This window comes from Monodon monoceros, unplaced genomic scaffold (genome assembly GCF_005190385.1).
Source record: "Monodon monoceros isolate NGI ecotype Baffin Bay Population unplaced genomic scaffold, NGI_Narwhal_1 Super_Scaffold_7, whole genome shotgun sequence".
In the NCBI taxonomy this organism is placed as follows: Eukaryota; Metazoa; Chordata; class Mammalia; order Artiodactyla; family Monodontidae; genus Monodon; species Monodon monoceros.
The window spans coordinates 105,699,614-105,723,237 of NW_021703784.1; the positions used below are offsets into that span (position 1 = coordinate 105,699,614).

Sequence of the window (23,624 nt, forward strand, 5' to 3'; positions counted from 1 at the left end):
CGGAGCCCTGTGCCCAGGTGGGGCTTCAGGCGTTTGCGGGCTGGTCTCGAGGCGGAAGATCTTGAGACACCAGAGCCCCAGGGCGACATCCCGGCCCCGCCCCGCCCAGGCTCAGGGTGGGCAGTGGCCGCGTGGCCCAAAGGTCCCGACTTACCACCCCCCACCAGAGGGCGTCCGCGTAGCTGCCGAACTCGACCTGGCCCGACTCGTTCACGGCGTCCTTCTCGGCCAGGTACACGAAGTAGGAGGAGAAGATGAGGCCCAGGAAGCCAATGTACAGGGTGGTGATCAGCTCCTGGGAGACAGCAGAGGAGGTGTGACCCGCCAGCGCCCACGGGCAGCCGGGGCCCTGCGCACCCGCGCCGGGCAGACATCACAGGCAGCGGGGCCTGCCGGCACCAAGCCCCAACATTTCCCACCAAGTAGACATAAATGCCAGCATGTCTCACATGCAGACATCGGACTTCAGAAATAACTTATTTTTCCCAGCTCGTCAGTGGCAGCGTTGGGTCTCAGCCTCCAGGAGCGAGGCCAGTGCCCTGGACCAGCAGCCCGGCTGTTTCCCGCAGAGCCTCGGTGAGATGCGGGGCTGGGCCTCACGAAGGGGTGCGGGTCAGCCATCTCCGCCTCACGGGGCTGACCATGATCTGCCCCCGTTTTAGATTTCGGGGCCTCTTGGACCCTTTTCCATGTGGCATTTCTGTCCTTCCATCTGCCTGACAGTCTCTTGTCCCAGCTTGCGGGACGTGGGCACCATGTGCCCCTCAGGCTGGGGGCAGGACGGCCCAGCTGGCTCAGGCCGAGGCTGGGCCGAGACCCTGTCCTCCCGCCCCCCGGACCACCCACCTGGCGGTGGATGAAGACCACCGAGCCCAGCAGCCTCCACGTGCCCCCCTGGCGGTCGACGTGCAGCATCCTCAGGATCTGGAGGAAGCGGATGCCCCTGCGGAAGACAGGTCGCTGTGCGCCCGTCCCCCACGTGCCCCTCCCCTTCCCCCGTGCGCCCCTCCCCCCTCCCGAAGCCCGGGGTCAAGGTGGGGGCAGCACCCCAGGCCCGGAGCCAAACCTGTACATTTCTCAATTCCTTTGGCCCCCAGACCACCTTCTGGGGGCGGCCCCAGGATCACCCCAGTTTACAGATGAGCAGACTGAGGGCCCCAGACTGTTAGGTCCCAGCCTGAGTCACAGAAGTGAGTAAGCGCTCCTGCCCAACTCAGCACCGGCCCTGAGCCTAACTGCCCCCCCCAGCACACGGCCCCGCCACTCTCACACCCCCACACCGGGGAGCCCGCAGCCCCGCCTACCTGATGGCCGAGGTGGCAAACACCTGCCCTTTGGAGCCCACGCAGAGGACGACCATGGATGCCACGACCACGATGAGGTCTGGAGGGGACAGCGCCACCGTCACCAGCCTGGCAGCTGGACACCGGCAAGGAGCCTGGCGGTCAGGCGGGACAGGGCCCGACAGCGGGGACACGGAGACACCTCAATGGGGAGACCAGGCCCTCCGTCCCAGGCACGTGCAGAGGCCGCCCGAGCCTACCTCCCCAGCCCTGTCTCGCAGGCCGCTGAGGGCAGCGGAAGCCCAGGTTGTGTTGAGCTTGACCAGATGCCCTGCCTTGTGAGCAGCCTCTTGGGACAGAGGACCTGGGCGCTGAGGCTGGCTCCTGTGTGGGGGACGTGGGAGGTCACCCCACTGGCCTTGGGATCCTGCCCTGTCACAGGCGGAGGAGGGACTCTGCCTGGTGGTGCTCGTGATGGGGGTCCACCTGCCAGATTCTGGGGGAGGGGGCTCAGCCCTTGCCAGGAAACCTCGGGGTGAAGCTTCCGGGGGGCGGGCGTGACTCACCAATGATGGAAATGGGCTTCCGGGCAAAGCGCAGCCGGCCCCAGATGCCCACGTACTTGCTGCGGCAGCCGGCTGACCAGAGGCGGACCACGTACTCCGTCCCAAAGAACACGACCAGGACGATCTCCTGCGGGGACAGAGGGACATGAGCTCACCTCGGGCCCCTCCCCCGTGCACCCCTCCCCCTCCTCCGTGAGCCCACTGAGAGCAGGCGGCCTGGGCCCTGGTCTGCTGCACCGCCCACCTGGACAGGCCCAGGTCCACCACCGCATTCAGTACCATAGAAAAAAGATTAGACACTATGACCAAGTGGGATTTATACCTGGAACGCAAGGACAGTTCAGCACATAAAAATCAACCAATGTAATACATGACATTAACAGGACGGGGGGGAAAAAATCACATGGTCTCCTGATCGCAACGGATGCAGAAAGAGCATTTGACAAGATTCAGCACCCTTTCATGATAAAAACAGTAAACAAACTAGGAATAGAGGGAAACTATCTCCGTGCAATAAAAGCCATATATGAAAACCCCACAGCGAACGTCATATCAACGGAGAAAGGCTGGAAGCTTTTCCTCTAGGATCAGGACCGAGACAAGGATGCCCACTCTCACCACATCTATTCAACAGAGTACTGAAGTCCCAGCCAGAGCAATTACGCAAGAAAGAGAAATAAAAGGCTTCCAAATTGGAAAGGAAGAAGTAAAATTATCTCTGTTCACATACGATATGATCTTATGTGTAGAAAGCCCTAAAGATTCCATGCAAAAAAACTGTTAAATCTAATAAACGAGTTCAACAAAGTAGGATACAAAGTTGATCACAAAAATCAGTTGCATTGGGCTTCCCTGGTGGCGCAGTGGTTGAGAATCTGCCTGCCAATGCAGGGGACACGGGTTTGACCCCTGGTCTGGGAAGATCCCACATGCCGCGGAGCAACTGGGCCCGTGAGCCACAATTACTGAGCCTGTGCGGCTGGAGCCTGTGCTCCGCAGCAAGAAAGGCCGCGATAGTGAGAGGCCCACGCACCGCGATGAAGAGTGGCCCCCGCTCGCCACAACTAGAGAAAGCCCTCGTACAGAAACAAAGACCCAACACAGCCAAAAATAAATAAATTAATTAATTTTAAAAAATCAGTTGCATTTCTATGCACAAACCATGAACAATCTGGAAGGGAAATTATAAAACAATTCCATTTACACTAGCACCAAAAAGAATAAAGTACTTATGAATTAACTAAGGAGGTGGGACACTTGTACAATGAAAACTAAACAATACTGTTTAAAGAAATCAAAGACGACAAATAGATCGAAACACATCCCATGTTCACAGATTGGAAGACTTAATACCGTCAAGACGTCAATGCCACTCAAAGTGATCTGCAGACTCAATGCAATCCCTCTCAAAACCCTGATGACAATTTTTGCAGAAATAGAAAAAGCCCTCAAATTCACACGAAATCTCAAGGGCCCCTGGATAGCCAAAACAAGATGTGGTCCATCCACACGACGGAATATTCCTCAGCCTTATCAAGGAAGGAAGTTCTGGCACAGGCTACAGCGTGGATGGACCTGAGGACGTTGTCAGCTCACTTCCAGCTGGTGCCCTGCCCTGTCCCCACCCCGTCCCAACCCAGGGAACCCAGCCCTGTCTGGGGACTTCTGCTCCCATGCCCGGCCTTGCCTTCCCCCACCAGGGAGCCCACCGGGAGGGGGTAACTGGACACTGGCTCCCGAATATCCATAATTAGGATGGAATACTCATACCATCCAGCTTGTGTTTGGGGCAAGCTCGGGGAATAATGGGAGAAAAGGTGGGAAATTTACCGCTTTCCTTTTGCAAGAAAGTTCTTGGTTCGCAACGTCAAGTTCTTCAGGGTCGGGGTATGTATGGTTGGGGGCACGTGGGGGATGGTGGAGAGTGAGGGAGGGTGGATGCTTGCAGGCTCTGTGGCCTCAGAGGGTCGTGCTGGTGCCACCTCTGTCCTCAGCTGGAGGGTGGCTGAGCCCACCGGGGAAGGGGCCATGTTTACCTGCCCGCTGCCCTCTCCCCGGCCCCAGAGGATGCCTGCCCTGGTTGGCCCTGGACATGGATCTGCTGAGTGAGTGAATGAATGAATGAATGAACGAACGACCAATCAGACCAACGAGCGACCGAGGGCTCCCTGGTACCAGGGCTTCGTCTCGGGCGTGTGTTTCCCGAGATTCTGGCCCAGCCGGTCCTAAGTGGGTGTAAGGAGGAGATGACAGACAGGAGGCCCTAGCAATGAACGACGGCGTAGGGGGGTAGCGGCTGGAGGGTCCGGCTTCCAGTGTTTGGCCATCTCGACAAGGGCCGCAGAGCCACCACCTCTGGGTCCCCAAAGCTGAGACACCAGTGCTGGCATCTTCACAGAGGAGGGGTCACTGGACTGCTGATGGCCCTGAGGGGGCGGACAGAGTCCCCCAAAGAGCAGTCCTCAGGGCCTCCATCCCAGCTCTGCAAATCCAGACACCGTCGGGCTGGTCAGTCACTTAGCAGGTTTGTTCTTATTTCGATGCGTTATTTTGTTACTTAAATACCTTCTCCAGCCCCGTCCTAAGCATATTCGAAGCGGTAGAAATCTTACAAATATCAGGTAAGAGCTTACTGCACTTCAGTCTTGCAACAGACCTTCTGATAAATAAGTAACTCCCAGGGCTGGCTGTTGACGCTGCGTGTCTCCCCCTCCCCCCAAATTATCCTGGCCTCGAGCTCAGAGCTCCCCCTGCCCTCTTGGGGCTGGCGGGCTGTGGCTGAGGGACTCTCCCCCTGGAGGGGTGAGGTGTAGGAGTAATTTAAAACAACGCTAATCCCCAAATCCCATTTGAGTCTGGAATGCAGCTCGAGGCCGGGCTGTGCATTAATGTGGCACCGCCGGCATGCTGGGCGGGAGAGAGCCCGGACCAGGGCGGGGGGAGCACACGTTTGCTCCAAGATCAAATGACCCCCACACCGTCAGCCTCGAGTGCTGGGCAGCGTGGTACTTGGGGCCAAGGCCGGGACCTCTGGATTGGCCGCCGCTCGCCGGGACCTCCAGGGCGTCGCTGTGGCCCCAGCCATCACTGCCTTTTGGAGCCACCTGTCCACTGACCTGGGTGCCGGGAGGGCGGACAGGCTGGCCCAAAGTTCTGGACCTGCAGGGACTCTGGAATTTTTTCACCAGAGGGGCCTGGGCCACCCTGGGCTGGGGGCTGCTCTGGGGGCTTTGACTGGGCTGGACTGTCCATCTGTGGAGGCCAGTAGGCTAGGGCCTGCCGGAGGGCTGATCCCCCAAGTCTTCCTGTGGGGCTGCCCCTGACTCAGGGGACAGCACCCCCAGTCCAAAGCAGGCTCACGGAATGGCAGGGCTGCTTCCTCTTAGCTCCAGGGAAAGGGGGACCAGTCTCCAGCCTCAGTGACCCAGACCCAGAGGATGACCCCCCGAACCCCTACCCCCGGCCACTCTCCCTGCCCTGGGTTTTCTCCAGCCGGCAGAGGCAGGCCTGCAGCTCGGCTGTCTCTGCAGACCAGGCCCTGAGCAAGCCCCGGAGGGGAACACAGAGGCCTCAAGCTCCCCCAGAGCCTGCCCACCTCAGCCCCTGCCTCCACACCCCAGCTCAAGCCACCGCCCTGGCCCCATGGCCCACACTAAGGGTCAGGGCTTGCCCCGGCCCACCCGAGAGCCTGCCGCCGGCCCAAGGCACGCGCCCCTCCCCACCTGGGCCCGAGTGCTCGGCCTGGGGCCCTGTCCTTCCAGCTCCTCCCCCCACCCGGCTCCCCAGGTCCCCACACCCCCCTCGGTCCCGCTCAGGCCCCCCCCATCACACCTGACCCCTCCACTGATAAGAGTCAGCCCAGAGGCCCCTGTCCACGAGCCCACGTGGTGCCTGCGTGCCCGCATGTGAGCAGGGGTCAAGGATACCGGCCGGAGCACGGCCCTGAGCTCTGCCCCACAGATATGGGGAGAAGGGGCCGTCCTCGTGTCAGGGACCTCCGCTAAGACCGCAGTCACCAGAGGGACGAAGGGCCCCCTCCCACCTGGCCACTGTCCCTCAGACAAAGCAAGGTCGCCTCCCAGCTGCACTTGGCCTCATGGACCAGGGACCTGTGAGCCGGCCGGGCGCCAACACCAGGGCACAGGCCCGAGAATCCCCCGCCTGTGGGAAGCAGACCAGGCGCTCAGACGTCAGGGCTCCAGGCAGCCACGAGCCCCGCACCTGGCGGCCATGCCCCTCCTTCTGTGAGTTTCAGAGCAGCGGGTCCTGGGCTCCCCATGTGTCTCACAAGCAGCGGGGTTTGGGGTGGCTCTTGGCAGTATTATTTGTAAAGTTTAGAATTACTTTAAAAAACAAAGTTCCTAAGAAATAACTCAATTAAAAAATGGGTATGAAACTTGAATAGGCATTTCTCTAGAGAAGACATACAGACGGTCAAGAAGCACATGAAAAGCTGCTCAACACCACTGGCCGTCGGGAAACGCAAATCGAAACCACAGCGAGACACTGCCTCACACCCATCAGGACGGCTACTATCAGGGAAGCGAGATAAGTGCTGGCGCGGATGCAGAGAAGCTGGAGCCTTGCGCACGGTGGGCGGGAATGTAAAATGGTGCGGCCACTGTGGAACAGTGTGTAGGGTCCTCGAAAACTTAAAAATAGAATCACATGTGATCCAGCAATTCCACTTCTGGGTATAGCCTCAAAAAAAAAAAAAAAAAAAAGAAAAGAAAGCAGGATCTCAAAGGTATTTGCACACCCGTGTTCACAGCAGTACTATCTACAACAGCCGAAAGGTGGAAGCAACCCAAGCATCCATCGAATGAACAGATACACAAACTGAGGTCCATCCACACTACGGAATATTACTCAGCCTTACAAGGAAGGCAATTCTGACACAGGCTGTGATGTGGGCGAACCTTGGGGACACTACAGTCAGCGAGAGAATTCAGACACAGAAGGACAAATCCTGTCTGATTCCACCCACATGAGGTCCCTGGAGGAGTCAAATCCATAGGGACAGAAAGTAGACGGTGGGGTCCTGGGTCTGGGAGAGGGGAGTGAGCGTGTAATGGGGACAGAGTGCCTAATGGGGACAGAGTCTCTGCTTGGAAAGACAGAAACTTCTGGAGGCAGATGGTGTGATGTTCCCTCAACAGCGTGAATGTACTTAATGCCACCAAACTGTGCACTTAAAAGTGGTTAAGATGGTAACCTATATGTTCTATGTATTTTACCACAATGTCAATGAAAAGAAAGCCTTTCGGTGGCTGCCAGGGGCCGGGGGAGTGAGGAATGGGGGTCACTGCTGACGGGTGCAAGGTTCCTCTTCGGGGTGACGACAAAGTTCCGAAACTAGACGGAGGTGCTGGTAGCACAACGTTGTTAATGCGTTAAATGCACTTGAAAATGGTGACCTGTGTGGCAAGTGTGTTTTTCCACGACACAAATGTCCCCTGCCCCCGGGCGCTCTGCGCTCAGGCCTCTGCCTGGACCTTGGGGCCGGCCCCGCGGGGCAGGAACCTCCGTCCTTGAGCCTCTGACTCTTAATCTTTGTGGTCCATTGTTAGTTCACTGTTAAATGAGCAAACGGAGCACAGTGATTGCCTGCAAAGGTCACTCGGGTGCAGCCGCGTCCCCAGCGGAGGACTGTGCAGGAAGCGAAGCGCAAAGGCCAGGCCGCACTGGACACGGGCGGGCACTGGACCCCCGAGACAGCGCGGCGCTGGGCCGAGGGTCCCGGCTACCCACAGGACGCCCAGGGCCCTGCTCGCTCTGCACGAGGAGGCCCCGCCGTCGGGCAGACGGACGCTGGGACCCCCGAGCTCGACCAAGTTACAAGTAAGGGGAACAGTCCGCACCCGCCTTCGGCGTTTTGGGGTAACGGCAGTCAACAGCAAATCCGCAAATCCCGAGAGTCAAGATAAAGGTTCAGAAAAGCAGGTGCTTATCTGGGTTTTCCAGCCCCGGTACACAAAGGGGAAAGGGTGCGGATTCCTTGGGCGTTTCGTAATCCCCGTGGCACCACTGCCCACCCCCCCAGAAGGGTGAAGGTCCACGCGGCCGTCTTACCTATTGTTTCGTTTTTATCAGCTCGTGAATCCTCACCCATCGGGAGAGTCGTCTAAAGCCCGATGCGTTCTGAGGCTCAGCCCTGCCCGCACAGCCTGGTTCAGAAGCGCTGGGAACGGCCCGCGGAGCACGGCCCCATGTGACAGAAAGCGAGCCGGCCTGGAGGTTAAGCCCCGCGCATTGCCTGTGCGCAGAGCCTAGCTTCTCGGATGAAAGCGCTCGTTTTGTTGTTTTTGCTAAACAATAAAGGAAGCCTCACGGACCCTCATCGCTCTCCTCCTGGTGCTTAGATGTTACTGCTCTGTTATCTTCATGATGAAAAATCAATTTTAAAGAGAGTTGGAAGGTTAAAACTGCCGGGAATTAAGCACTGAGATTTGTGGGGTGGAGGGGTGGGGGCCGACGGAAAGCAGAAATTGGGGTTGAGGACAAAAGGCACGGCACCCTCCCAGGCGGCTGTGTGGATGCCAGACGTGGGCAACTCGGAGATGGGGCCTGGGGGACCCACTGCGGGAGCTCCTGGTCCCTCGAAGGCTTCCGGGTGAGAAGGACGCCTGTGCTTTCTGGGGTAAACAGGATTTCACCCGACAGATGGGGGAGCCTGGAGAAGGGGTGGACTTGGGGGCCAGGCCACGCCACCCGTCAGGGCCAGGGGCGCAGGCCACCAGGCTGAGGTCTCTGGAAGAGGTGCGGGCCGCCTGGCCCTGGCCAGGTGTCCCCAGTTGGGGGGGGGCTGGGGTCCCCAGCACACAGCCCGGTCGGCGGGCTCCAGGGCCAGCTGTTCCACCTCCATGTGGGACCGATAAGCCACAGAGGGGGCCGGCCTCGGCATTCCCGGGAAGGTCCGCTGGCCGGAGGGCGCGGAGCCGGCGTGCGTGCTGCTCAAAGGCTCTTTGTTCAGGGGCCTGCCTGAGGCCAGCTGCTCCCAGCCGCGCACCCATGCGAGGGCCAGGGGCCTCCTGGTGACATGTGCTGGGCACAGCTGGCCGCCCTGCCCCCACCGCGGAACACCAGCACCTCCACCCAGCCAGAGCTGCCCGGCCTGGGGCAGGCGCATGCTGTGGCCCTGCACGGGGCCGGGATTCTGCCCGCCCAGGACCCGCTGCGGGGCTGACCCCCACACTCCTCCCCACCCAACTCCCCCTGACCCGTGGGGAGCCCCTGTGCTCGGCTGTGTCCCCCGGTGCCACGGCCTCCCTGGATGCATGGCCACCACCTTGCCCCTGGGCCCCTCTGCATCCTGCCCGAGGTCCCAGCAGCCTGAGGTGGCCGTGACAGGGTCGGTGGGCCAGGCCCTGGGTCAGGCACTGGGAGAAGGGAGGGGGTGGCCTTGTGGCCCGAGGGGCATCCACGCTAGGACAGAGGGGCAGGCCGGCCCCCGAAAGCGTCCACCCTCCCGCAGGACAGTGAGATCCAGGGCCACCAAACGCCCAGGGCTGGTGACCCGGGTCAGCCCCTCAAGCCCGCGGTGCCTCAGTGACCCCGTCTGTGAAATGCGGGTGCTGGCGGGACCCACCTCCTTGGGCTGTGGGGAGGAAGGATATAGAAGACAGGGTCGTGTTGAGTGGGGAGGCGGTCCCCAGCACAGGTGGGGAGGCCTAGGAGAGGGCCCAACCCAGACGGGTCTCACAGCACCGACGGCCCTCCTGACTGGCGCCCAGACCCCATCTGGCAGACGCTGGACCTTTTGCTGCCTGTCCTGTCCCGAGCTTGTGTCCCCCCCGCCGACCAGGCAGCAGCGCTCAGCCCAGCCCGGGGGACCCCTCCCCATGCCAGCTCGTCAGCTGTCTGTCCAAGGCCGGGCCTATCTTTACCCCAGCAGCCCGGTCCAGCCCTGAGCCCACAACGCGCCCACCTGCTGCTCAAAGGGCCACATGGCAACTCCACGTGGGGTTTCCTTCCTCCTTGATGGGCCTGCATCCCCTCCCCAGAGAGGGTCGGGTCCCCTGGGCTCCCCCTTGTACCGTCAACCCCAGCCTCACGGGAGCCACATTTGAACACTTCACGACGACTCCACAGGCTGAGTGGCCACTGGGCAGGGCCCACCTCCCACAGGGGCACCTCCTCCACCACGAGCTCCCCGGGAAACCCTCTGCCAGGGAGCAAGCAAAGCACAAGGATGTCCCTGGAGCAACCCCTTCCTGCAGCCAGCCGCTCAGGACCCCACTCCGTGGAGAGCCAGGGTGCAGTGGGAGTCAGTCCAGGCCCCTCCAGCACCACCACTGCCCCCTTCGTCCTCTGTCCGAAGTTCTGCAAGTAACTGCAAACCCCAGCGCCTGTCACTCCAGGCACAGCAAATGGGTCCGAGCCCCGAGGGAGCGGGTATGTGATGGGGGTTTCAGCAAGACGGGGGCCTTGGGGCACACCGTGCCCTGGCACATTCTCAGGCCCATTCTCGTGGGGGCCAGATCCTTCCCAGCATCGCAGGCTGTCGGGCTCAGCCTCTGGAAAAAGGCCGCCCACCTGCAGCGGGGAGGAGAGTGGCGCGAGGTCATTTTAATTTCACGTGGACTGACGGTGCCAACCCAACTAAAGTCACACGAGCTGCAGGTGGTTTAATGAGGTGTCTCCAGCCCTGGGACCAGCGACACGGGGGTGCCCAAACGCCGCCCGCTTCCTCCCCACCTGGGTGTCCCCAGGTCAGCAGGCGGACAAGGTTCGGCGCCCCGACACCTGGCTGGCACGGGAGAGGCAGGTGCGGCCGAGAAGAGGGCCCCCGGGCGGTAGTCTGGGCAGATTCTGACAAAGCAAAGCCTGCTCGTCCCCCAAGCCCAGGGTGCCTGGCAGACGGTGGCACCCAGGAGGCATTTGGTAAAAAAAAAAAAAAGAAAAATGCGTGTGTGTGTGTTTACACAAAATATAACCTACATATTTTACTGTATTATTATTTGCTTTTCACGAGTGAATTTCAACCACCCCGGGGAGATGCACTCGTGAAGACAACGAAGCCACTGGCAAGTGACGTGGGCAACAGCGTGGAAACAACAAATGTCCCCTGTCGGCGTTGGGCCCGGACGGGGGCCCGGGAAGCGCCCTCCTGCACGCAGAGGGGCTGCTTTCATCACTGAACGCGGCCTGCGTGCTCCCCACTGGCCTCCTCTCCCCGATGGCCACGGAGGGGAGCGCTGCTTAATCCCCAAATAGTCAAGCCTTTCTGGTGACCTTGTAACCATTTATTTCTAATTGTATTGGGCTTTGATGAGAAAATGTGAACAGCTAATTCTCAATTTTTCCAAGTGTGTTAGGTGTTTTTATGGCCACATAAAGTGACTGGTCTTTACAAGTGTTCCATGGGTGTAAACAAAACACCTCCGTGATTAGGATCCATAGCTATAGTGCTGGTTTTGAAATGTGGGAAGAGGGCCTTCCACCGTGCGGCCCACCACCCCAGAATTAGGGCCTGTAACCCCAGCTGACTCCAGGCAGGGCAGAGGGGAGCCGTCCCCATGGACCCTAAGCTCTTCGTGATGGTTGTTTGAAGGAGCCACATTTGGGGATGCCTGTTGCCTGGCTACAGGTAACAGGGACTTATTTGGGCTTACTGTTGGAATCTGAAATTGCTCACAATTGCAACGTGTAACCATCCGTGTCTCTACTGATTTTTTTCGTCTGCTAGAATCGGCCTGTGCTGAGAAAGATGCATTAAAATTTCCCGTGAGTATCACAGTCAACCCCTGCATTTCCAATAGCGCTTGCTTTACATATTTTGTTATGCTCTCTGATGCATAAAAGTTTTCTCCCCTAGAAATATGGTGCCTTGTCCAGGCCGGTCTCAGCACGGACCCTGATGCTTCCACCCTGCTTTTGTTTTTTCCTTTTGTGTGCACTTGCTGGGCATCACTTTGGCCACCCCTTCATTTTTCAACTGTCATCACCGGTTTGCTTGACTGAATTCCTCTGAACAATGTATTTGTTAAAAATAAAAACCCTTCTGACAGTCTCTGCCTTTTAACAGAGGCATTCAAGCCATTCACATTTAGTGTAAAGCTGGATACGTCTGGCTTCTTTCCACTTTACTGTCTATTTGCTATTTCACTTGGTTTGTTTCTTTCATTCTCTTCATAGTCGTCAAGTTGATCAGTATATTACCCATTTCCTTTTTAGTCAAGAATTTGGGAGATTCACTGAACCCTTCCATCCCATCACTGTGATCCTTCGGTTCCTTAACTCATAACCAAACCTGCTCTGGCCTAGGAACAGTTTCCACTGTAGAGTTTCCCCTACGGCTGTCTCCCCAGTGAGGCAGGAATTGGCGTGACTTTGTTCCTGTCAGTGGCTCTGTGGGTGAAGAAAGCATCTCCAATGTTGCTTTTATAGACCCCATGAAACCCTGCAGCTTTTGCAAGAACGCTAACTTCACCTTGCAGTCAACTAGCATCCTGTGGTCGGACACAGATGGTGGGGACATGGCAGGGAGCAGGCGTGGCAGACGGGGTCCCTGGGACAGGACTGAGGACAAGCGATGACTTCATTATGGGACATCTGCATGCTGTGAGGATTCTGCTTTCCTTCCCTACAGCCACTCTGGGAACTGTCGGCTGTGACGATGAGAGATGGAGGACCCACCAGGCTTCAGAATCTCAACGACTCTGGAAACCAAATAAATTCGTTATTTGGTTTTTGCTTCCACATTTCAAGAGGAAAAACTCTCCACGTGCCTGCACCTAGGTATCTGGGAACGTCTTCCTCCCAAGCAGATAAAAAGAAGGAAACGACACATCCTTCGCTTCCTTCCTTCATTTATTCATCCTGGTCTCAGCACAGTGACCCCCCCGCCCCCCAGAACTGCTGGGCCGGCTTGCCATCTTCCCAATGCTGGGAACGCCAGAGCCCGATCCTTTGTCCATCCAGCTGCACCTACTGTGTGCCAGGCGCTCTGTGTGGACCATGTCCTTGATGCACATTCACGGGCCTGCCCCTGAGAGCATCTGACATCTCCGTGAGCCACTCGGCATGCTCCTGCTGGGCACCTGGATGCCCAGCCCATGCCCGAGGCCACTCTCCTCCTGGGGGCTCAGGGAAGAGCACAGAGGGCTGGGGCAGCAGCTATGTCCACACAGCCTCCTTTCTGCCCTCAGCGGCCACCTATTTCCTGGGCCTTCACCTTTGCAACTCCTCCCCTGCCCCTCAGCCCCCTTCTCCCCTCGGTGCCACCTTCACAGGGGTCTGCCGGCCCATCCCCACCACCAGCTTCCTCTACCGCCCAGTCCTCTCATCATATTAGAAGCCCCCTGGTTTCCCCTCACGAGGTCACCGTTGTCACAGTGGGATGCAGGGCCGGAGCCCAGGAACCTCTCCCATCTCACTCTGGCTGAGTCCGGGGCTCTGAGCACAGCACCAAATCCAGGACCCGGGCTGGGCCGTTAGAACCACGGGCGACAACAGTCCCTGAGGGCTACTCGCCCCTCACGCCTACAGGGACAGGTCAGAATGACCCCCAACCTCCCTCGCTCAACAAGTCTGCCCCACTCGGGCACCATTCGGGGTTGACGTGTGTCCCTCCCAAATTCGTAAGTTGAAGTCCTGACCCCTCAAAATGTGACCTTATATGGAAACATGGTCATTGCAGATGTGATTAAGTTGAGGTTACCAGGATGGGCCCCTAATCCAATCCGACTGGTGTCCTTATAAATGGGGGACATTAGGACACAGACACACACAGGAGAACCCCATGTGAACATGGGGAAGCAGAGATCAGGGTGATGCTTCCACAAGCCAAGGAATGTCCCTGGTCACCACCGAACCACCAGAGATGGGGGAGAGGCCCCCTCCCAGCTTCGGATATCAGCCCCCCGCACCCTGATCACAAACTCCTGGCCTGAGGGGGCGGCAGTGGTGCTGGGGGCTCCAGCTTGACACCACGGCCAAGCCAAGGGTCTCTGGGGACGTCCAGGCTGTAGGCCCTGAAGCTTTGTCCTCCTGGGAAGGGGTCCCGGAACATCGGCCGCCCCTTTCCCACTCTGTGGAAAAACTCGTGATGCTGGCGGCCAGCAGAAGAGAAGCCAAGGCCCCTGGGCGGGAAGAGGGGGTGTGGCGGGAGAGGCACCGGGGCTCCGAGCAGAGGAAAGGCAGGTGGGGGTTTCGGGGAGGCAGGTCCTAAGCCCCAGACAGGAGTGGCTGGCGGGGGCGGGAGGGAGGCCGCCGTGCCCACGGCAGCACCGCCGTCAGCTGCCCGGCAGCCAGCTCTACACGTATTTAAAGCAAATCCCCCATCTTCCCCAGGCGGGGAGCGCTGTTTCTGTCCACAGGGCAGCTACACGGGGTTGACTTTCAGCCCAGGAACCCCACTGCTGAGGGCTGTGAACCCCAAAGAAGCCCCGCCCCACCGATCTCTGCCTTGGCCACTCAGCTCGGGGAGGAGGATCATGGCGGGGGGGCTGGGGGGGGTGGGATTTTCTCTGCCGAGCTTCTCAAAGTGTGTTACTGAAGAACTGACCCAGAACTAGAAGCTGACCACAGCAGAGACTTGGGGATGAAAACCCTTCCTCGGGATCCGGTCCAAGCGCTGCGCTGCATGCACTGAGGCTGCTCCCCCCGTGTGTGCGCGAGAGCACGTGCACATGTGTGCGTGTGCGTGGTGTGCGTGCGCCCAAGCATGCCCGCGTGTGCGCTGCGCACGGGCCATTCCTCTGTGCCCTGACAGCTGGGGACCTGCTCTGATGCTGCATGTCTAGAGATTTTAATGACAAGCGTGAATTTAAACAGTTTTTTTTTTTCTTTCTTTCCTTTCAGGAATGTTTTAAGGGATTGAGAGGAAATTGTGCACGGATTTTGCTGTTTCAAGAGCTGATATGTGAGCAGCTTCAGACGACGTATGTTGTTTTAGGGCCGAAGTTTACAAAGTAAGAGTGTGACACAAAGGCAGACGCGCCGGGGACTCGAGAGCTGGCTACTTGGATTTCGCTCCTCAGAGAAGGGGCTGCCTTCCCAGGGAACAGAACTGGAAGGAAACGGCGAAAGTCTGATCTTCAGCCCCCCATGTCCCCGCCCCCCGCCCCGACGGTGACCTGTTCCCAGAGAGCTGGGGCAGCCCGCAGCTGAGGGGATGGGGAGGGGGCTTGGAGCAGCTCTGGGCCAAAGACCACCAGCCCTCTGGTGTCCCCTCTCGGGGCACCCAGGAGGGCCCCTGCATTCGGACAGCTGCGTGCGGATGCTACAAACCCCACGGTCCCTAGGCCGCCCGGGAGTGACACCCATCACAAGACGATCTTGTCCCCAGTCTGGGCTCTGGGGCTCCGGCTCCTCGGGGACAATGTCTTCGAAGACACAAACTATTGAAAGTTCCCTGAGAAGAAAAAGGGAACCCGAATAGCCCCGAGCTAGAAACGACATTGAATTCCTAACAGAAAATTTTCCCACTCACAAAACTCCGGGCCCAGATGGCTTCCCATGCTCTACCAAACACCCACAGAGAAACACAGCAATTCTACACTAGCTCTGCCTAAACCGAAAAGCAGGGACACGCCCCAACGCATCCTACGAGCCCGGTGGTACCTAACACCAAGAGCAGTGATGTTACAAGCAAAGCACAGACGCATCCCTCGTGAACACACAGGCAAAAACTCTATGCTAAATTTTAGCAAATCAAACCCAGCAATATATTCTTTTAAAATGCATCGTGACCAAGTGGGCTTTATGTTAAGAATTCAGGGTTGGCTTACATTTGAAAACCTGTCAGTATAGTTCACCATATTAAAAGTCAGAAAACACAGAGAATCATCTCGATAGATACAGGAAAAGCGTCTGACGAAATCCAATAGCCACGCTCGACACGTGCTCTATTCCCAGCAAACTAGGAAGAGAAGAACTTCCTCGGCAGATAAAGGGCACGTATAAAACCCCAAAACTACGATCATGCTTAAGGGGGAGAGACCACTTGTCTCCCCACAAGATCAGGAACCAGACAAGGACAACTGCTCTCTCCTCACGACCAAATCTTGTCGTGCAGGTCCCAGCCGGGCCATCAGGCAAGAAAGAGAAATAAAAAAACAAGAGAGATTGAAAAGGGTCCCAGGCAGCGCATCAGACAAGAACAAGAAATAAAAGGCACAGAGATTGAAAAGGAAAAAACAAAGCTGACTTTATTTGGGACACCAGGCTCATCTCCACAGGAAACCCTAAAGAATACCCCCCCCCAAAAAAAAGCTTTCAGAACTAATAAGGTTAGCAAAGCCACAGGATACGAGGTTGACGTACTAGCAACAAACAATCCAAAAGTGAAATTGAGAAAACGATACCATCTCAGTAGCTTCAAAACCAAGAAAAACTCGGTACCAAGTCTCACAAATTACACGTGAGATCTGTGCCCTGACAACTAGAGAACACAGATGAGTGATATTTCAAAATATCTAAAGAGGCGAGAGATCCATCGTGTTCAGAAAACTCCGCTTTATTACGATGTGTTTGATACCTGAATTCACCTAACGACGCACCACAGTGCTAATCAAAATTCCAGCAGGATTCTGGGGGTAGAAATTAACAAACCGATTCTAAGATGTAAATGCAAAGGACTAGAATTGCCAACATACTTTTGAAAATGAACGAAATTGAGGGATTAACACAGCCTGATTTCAAGGCTTACGATAAAAGCCACATGAATCAAGGCAGGGTGATGGTGGCAGGACAGATTAGAAAGTCTAGAAACAGAGCCACGCAGATGGTCGACTGATTTTCATCAAAGGTGTCAAACTAATTCGATGGAAACAAGGAGCTGGAAGAACTGAATAACCACATGCACAAAAGATTTCACCTCCGTCCATACCTGTCACTGTATATAAAATTAAACTCAAAATGGATCACAGATCTAAATATAAAATGTAAAACTATTAAAATAGCCACAGAAAACAGAGGAGGAAACTCTCGGTAACCTTGGATCCGGCAAATAGTTCTTAGACAGAACACAAAAAGCATGAACCTTGGAGAGGGGGAAAAAAAAAAAAACAAAAGAACCCGGAAAAATTGGACTTCATCAAAATTAAAAACTTCTGTTCTTTTGAGAGATGCTGTTAAGGAAAGGCAAAGAGAAGCCACAGATTGGGAGAAAACAGTTGCAAAGCACAAACCTCATCACTGAAATCTAATATCTAGACTTATATGTAAAATACATAAGCAACGCTTACAGCTCACTAATATGACCAATGACCCAGTTACTCGGATGGGCAAAAGCTGAACAGACGCTGGGTCCAAAAGGACATATGAACAGCAAGTGGGCACACAGGGAGATGCCCCACGTCATCGGTCACCAGGGAAATGAGATTAAAGCCACGGAAGGGGCCACACACCTGTTAGAACGGCTAAGGCATACGATTCGGACAGTATTAAGTACTGATGGGAACAGGAATGATGGAAACAGACTTAGATGGAAGGAAGGAAAAAAACAGAGCAAAGCGTGGAAAACAGTTTGCAGTTTCTTAGAAAGGTCAACGTGCATCTAGCCCATGGTCCAGCATCCCAGGGATTTACCCCAGAGAAATGAAGACATATGACCACTCAAAAACCTGACGGCAGTAATCAGGGTGGCTTTAATCATAACAGCCGAAAACTGGAAACAGCTCAAATGTCCATCAGCCCGCGAACAGATAAACAAACTGGGGTACATTTTATCCTTTCCAATTAAAAGGAAACAAATTACTGAACGCAGGCCACAACATGGATGAAGCTCAAATGTGTTCTGCTCCGTGAAAGAAGCCAGACACAAAGGCTACAGAACTCGGGATGCCTTTCAAATGACGTCCTGGAAAAGGCAGGACCATGGGGACAGGAAAGATCTGTGATTACCAGGTGCTGGGGGCGCGGGGGCGGGGGGGGGGGGGCTGCCAAGGGCACAGAGGGACTTTCGGTGGGGGGTGGGAATGTTCTAGGTCTTGATTGCGGTGGCGACTCTAAGACGGTGAAGGTTTGCCAGGACGCGCTGACCTGTACACCTAAAGAGGAGAACTTTCAGCGAACAAAAATGAGACGGAATGAGAAAAATCACCAAACCGACCTAAGAGATGGACGAAAAAAACAGATCGTTTTTTAAAAGACAAGTTCACATATAAGGAGAACTGCACTAAATCGAAGATCTGCTTTGGGGAGGCTTTTTTAAAACCACCCTGAGTGAGAAATTGGTCCCCCGTCTGCCCAGAGTAGATGCCTGACCCTCCCCAGGCCCACCGAGCTCACCCGGCCTCCTCCACCCCTGCTGACTGCAGCCCCCAGCCTCCAGGGCGTAAAACACTCCCCGCTAGCAGGACTCACGCTGCTGTCCCCCTGCTCGACCCCTGCCCCGGTGGTCTCCCCCTCTTGGCTGTCCTCCCAGGGGACGGGTGGTGTGCCGGCCCCCACATCCTGCTGACCCCCTTGGCGTCCGTCTCCCTCTCACGTCGAGGGCCCCCAAGGGCGGCTCACTCGCGCCGAACTCGCGGTTCACATCAGGCCCCAGGCTGGCTCAGGAGACCCTCAGGAAATAGGTACTCACGAAGCCTGAAGCCCAGAGGACATCCAAACCTCACCCCTGGGACCCCAACCCCATTCGCAGCCCAGCTGCACTGAGCCCAGGGTCACCCGCCCCCCACCCCAAGGCTGAGGGCTCTCTGGAAGACTCCTTCCAGAAGCTCCGGACCCATCCCCCTCCCCCAGAAAGCCCTTAGACTCACGGCCACGCTCCATCCTCCTTCAGAGAGCCCGGGCTCACGTGTTGGCTGGGTCTCTGCTGGGTGCCCACCTGGCACTCTGACCCTGGGAAGCGTGTCCCCGGCCCCGCACACACCCCGGGATGCTCTGCAGTCCTGGGCCCCCCAAGACCTCAGAGCACCCACACAGCTCCCCCACCCCCCAGAGCGAGGGTGCCCCACCTGAGAGAGGTCCAGCCCGGCATCTCAGGCCCTCCCGCCCCTGCGAAGCCCCCAGCACCGTGCCCCCCGCGTGACGTACGAGGGCAAAAGGGATGAGTGGAGGCTGGCCTCCCTGAGGAAGTGACATCTGGGCTCCAGCCTAAGGGACACGCACGAAGGCCGGACCCTGGGGAGTCCACGTCGGGAGGTGGGGCTGGCAGGGCTGTGACCTCGCCTCAAGGGGCTCTGTGGGTCACGGGGGGCAGGAGGTGTCCCTTCACAGCGTGGGAAGCTTCCGGAGGTTATAAACAAGGCAGCACCGGATCTGACTGCTCCTTAAAGAGGTCTGTCCCAGCCGCCACGTCGCGGGTGCTGGTGAGGCCTGGCTGGGGGAGAGCGGTGGGCGGGCAGCTGGCAGGCTCTGGACAGGGGACGGGGGACAGCAGCGCTCAGACCTGGGATGGAGTAAAGGTCACGCCCAGATGGCAACGGGCCCAGGTCCTCACGGACACTCAGCCGCCCGGGGCCCAGCAACCCCAGGCCAGAGAGCCTGACCTCTCTCCCATACCGGCCAAGCCCAGGCGGTCCCCAGGACACGGGGCGCCCTCACTCCAGGGATGCTCAGAGCATGGCCCGGTTCATGGCCACGGAGTGTGGATGCTTCTGGAAAAGAAGAAATCACGAGAAGCCAGGACCAGAGAACCACAGGCAGGCTCTCGGGGGAGTCAGATGGGCACTCCCGCAGGCCAGGCGACAGCCCACAGGGTAGGGGGGCAGGGCACCCCTCGAACTGTGCGCAGAGACCCCAGGGAGGGGCATGCGCCCCTGGCCGGCTGCTCACACGCGGCCTGAGCCAGGGCCTCACACTTCGCGGTGGCCAAGCCTGCGCTCTCTGCTTTTGTAGATGCTAGAGACGTAAAAAGAGCAGTGGCGGCCGCGTTCTGGGGGAGGGAGGAAGAAAGGCGGGCGCGCACGGGCGCTTCAGGGCAGCGAGCCCACTCTGTACGACCCCGAAACACACGTCACCGCACATCTGTCAAAACCCACGGAGAGAACACCCCAAGCGGGACCCCTAATGTGAGCTGTGGACTCGAGTTAATAGTAGCCAATCAAGTCGGTTCATCGATTGTAACAAACGCCTGCAACACACGGTGTTCACGATGGGGCCACGTTGGGGGGTGGGGGGAGGTAAGTGGGAACCTCTGAGCTTTTGCTCCGTTTTCCCGTAAGCCTAAAAGTGCTTCGTAGAATTAACGAGCTTCATAGAATTAATTTTAAGAAAGCAGTTTGTTGGCACAAACTCCGCCCACCTGTGTCGTGCTGTCTCTGGCCGTGCACTCCATACCCACGGAGCCAGGGGTGCGTGTGGCCGGGAGGCCGGCGATAGTTACCCTCGGGCTGCTACGGAACCGCTCACCGACCCGGGCCTGTCCCTCCTCAGGCCTGACCGCCTTCCTGTCCTGAGGGCAGTGAGTCCCCCAGCGTCCTGCTCACAAAGGGGCCCTGGGGTCTCCTGGACACAACAAACTGTGGAGTGGAGACAGAGGCTCACGCCAGGTGGCTGGCAGACAGGGGGCCAAGGCCCTGGATCCGTGGCATGGAAGGGCCGAGCAGGCCTGGGGAGCTGGCCATGGGCTGCCACTCACGTCCGCTGCCCCCCAGGCGTCCCCAGGCCGCGGCCTACCTGCTGGAGGAGCAGCCATAGCACACAGACCACCTCTTCTTCCCACTGCAGGCACCTGGGGGCAGGAGAGCCCGCCCTCGGGCCGAGTGGACAGACAGCGGGCTCCCGGGAGCAGCCCTGCTCAGCAAACAGGCACAGAGACCCCCAGAAACAGACCTGGCACGGCCAGGGCACCAGGCAGCACTGGGCTCCCACAAGGCCCACCACACGCCAGGCCCCGGCATCACCTGGCGGCGGCCTCGATGGAGGACAGGGCAGTGCCAGCCCGCCCCAAAGCCCCTTGCAGCCCCTCGGGGACCACCACCTCCACCGTGGCACCGGCAGCTGAGACGCCCCCTTGCCCCAGGTGCGGGGGCTCTGGATACGGGCCGGGACCCAGGAGCTCACAACAGCATCCAAGACAACTGTCCAGTGGGTGAGGAATCAGGACACCAAAGAGGGTGAAACAGGGGAGGGGACCGCAGTGACAAGACGGCGGGCAGGGAGGAGACCCTACATGGCTTCCGGCCAGTTCTGGCTCCCCCCGGGATCAGTTCAGGGCTAGGGGAGAGTGCAGGGTCCCTGTGTCTGCGTGGTGTCAGGGCCTGGCTGCAACACATACAGACACACACACGTATGCACACACCCAAGCACACAGTGAATGTACAGAAAAACGTGCACACACAGGCACGCACACGCCTGCACGCAACTGGCTCCACTGTGATGCAGTAAGACGACCCCACCTCCCCACAGACCTATAAAACCTTCTGCAGAAATGCTTTCCCCAAGGGACTGGTCAACACTGCGAATGTCTCAGTGGAATTGAGCCATTTGCAGACACGTTCCCGTGAGCCCCGCAGGATATCAGGGTGCCCCTCCGCACCCGTGAGCCCCGCAGGATATCAGGGTGCCCCTCCGCACCCGCAAGGCTGAGAAAGGCCATGAACTGCTGCAGAAAGTTTTCATCTAAGCAGACTTTTCTTTCTTTGCTCAATATGAGATTTTAAAAATAGACCGAAGAATATAGCAGATAACGTGACAAGAAAAAGTTCCCACCCCATTTCCTGCTTTTCCTCCATTTTGCCACACTTGGTTCAGATTTTTTTTTTTGAGAAATAAAACCTGTCAGAATCAGTCAAAGCCTTCTCCTACCCTTCTCCCCGGAAGGAACCACATTTGGGGTATAAAGGACTCGCACAATCAAAGTAAAATGATGCATCTGGTCAAGTCACCATCCATTGCCTGCCTGCTCCCTGCTGCTGCCCGCCTGCCCCTCCTCCACCAGTCAGAGGGCACCCCACGTCGAGCTCCGGCTCCCAAGAGGGAAAGCCCAAGTGCCCAGGGCAAGCCCCGAACCCTTCACACCAGGCTGACCCCCCCACACACAAGAGCTAGGCACACGCTCAGGGTCTGGATGGGAGCCGTCCCCTCTGCCGGGAGCACCCCTGCCCCCCAAAACGCATGCATGACTCAGTCCTTCACCTTCACTCAGAGACACCTGCTCACCGAGGCCACCAGTACCCCCACCTCCCACGTCACTCATCCTTTTCTTGCCCTCTGAGTATTCAGTTGTTGATCCTGGATTTGTGGGGTCTGAGACTTATAAAAGAGGAAAAAGGAATGAGTCCGTTTTTCGTGGTACAGGCTACAGGTGGGGGTTAAAGGAGAGCGATAATAACCAACAAGCCAGCTACTGAAGGGGGAAGTCGAAAACGACGACTAGGGAAATTTTAAAAGGTATAGGAACAAAAGTAACTGTCAGAACAAAAGCGCAAGCCTTCCGAAATACCAACATACTTTTAAAGAGCAAAGGATACACATCTCACGGAGAAAACTGCCACAGCAACTATGGCAAAATACATGTAATTGTAAAAGACTACGACAGAGTGAAACCAAGAACACCAGTCATATTAATACAAGCAAATAAGCTTAACGCATCCTTTAAAAGTATTTTAATTTGACTCACAAATGAAGACAACTATATGCTTCACACAAGAAACACACTTTAAATATAAAGACACAAAGAGGTTAAAAGTAAAATAAGTTTAGGGCTTCCCTGGTGGCGCAGTGGTTGAGAGTCCGCCTGCCGATGCAGGGGACACGGGTTCGTGCCCCGGTCCGGGAAGATCCCACATGCCACAGAGCGGCTGGGCCCGTGAGCCATGGCCGCTGAGCCTGCGCGTCCGGAGCCTGTGCTCCGCAACGGGAGAGGCCACAACGGTGAGAGGCCCGCGTACCGCCAAAAAAAAAAAAAGTAAAATAAGTTTAAAAGACAGACTGTGCTAACACGAACGAGTAGAAAGCCGAACAATGCAGATTTCAGAGCAAAGAAAGTTACCAGGATGAAGTTAAGTTACCAGGGTCAATTCATCAAGGGGACATACCATTCTAAATACTAAAGCGCCCAATAACAAAGCTTTGAAATACACTGGGCAAAAACTACTAGAAATGGAAGAATGAAAAGATGGATCCACAATTATAGGTGGAGATTTTGATACCCACTCCTTCTCTCAATAATTGAGAGAACAAGGAGACAGAAAATCCAGTACGGATACAGGAGCCCGAACAGCACTGCCAACCACAACGTCCTAACTGACGTTTACAGGACAGTCCTCCCAACAACAACAGATTGCATATTCTTTTCAAGTGTGCATGGAACACCTACAAAGATAAATCTTAGGCTGGGCCATAAAACAAGTCTTAATAAATTTTTTTTTATGTCTTAATAAATTTTGAAAGAATCAAATCATGTTAAGTGTTTTCTCTTACCACAAATGAGTTAAAGTAGAAATCAATAACAGAAAGGTATCTTGAAAATCCCCAAATGTTTGGAAAGTAATACACTTCTAACTAACCCATGAATCAAAGAAGAAATCAAAAATGAAATTGGAAAATATGCCAAATTGGAATGAAAATAACACAGTACATCAAAATCTGTGAGATGCAACTAAAGTGGTCTTTAGACTACCAAACACCTACATTAGAAGAGAGATCTTTAATCAATGACCTCAGCTTCCACCTTAAAAGCTAGAAAAAGGTGAGCACATTAAAACTAAGCAAACAGAAAAAAAAAACAATAAAAATCAGAGCAGAAACCAATGAAATAACAAAAAAGAAAAAACATCCAATGAAACCCCAAGATAAAAGTTGGTTATTTCAGATCAACAAAATCACTAAAACTCTAGCCAGACTGATCATAAAAAAAGGAACTAATTACCAATATAGA

At 56.4% G+C, this 23,624-nt stretch overlaps 1 protein-coding gene across 1 annotated transcript in view; it reads right to left on the bottom strand.

The window, feature by feature from the left end:
* KCNQ1 (potassium voltage-gated channel subfamily Q member 1) overlaps positions 1-23,624 on the bottom strand; it is a 311,701-nt gene that overhangs the window by 256,378 nt on the left and 31,699 nt on the right. Inside the window, exons 3-9 of the mRNA XM_029207933.1 lie at positions 17,346-17,351; positions 10,037-10,058; positions 3,620-3,626; positions 1,850-1,976; positions 1,305-1,383; positions 847-943; positions 155-295 (exon numbers count right to left, since the gene is read on the bottom strand). Coding sequence (XP_029063766.1) covers positions 155-295; positions 847-943; positions 1,305-1,383; positions 1,850-1,976; positions 3,620-3,626; positions 10,037-10,058; positions 17,346-17,351 — 479 coding nt within the window. The remainder of the gene's footprint in view (positions 1-154; positions 296-846; positions 944-1,304; positions 1,384-1,849; positions 1,977-3,619; positions 3,627-10,036; positions 10,059-17,345; positions 17,352-23,624) is intronic.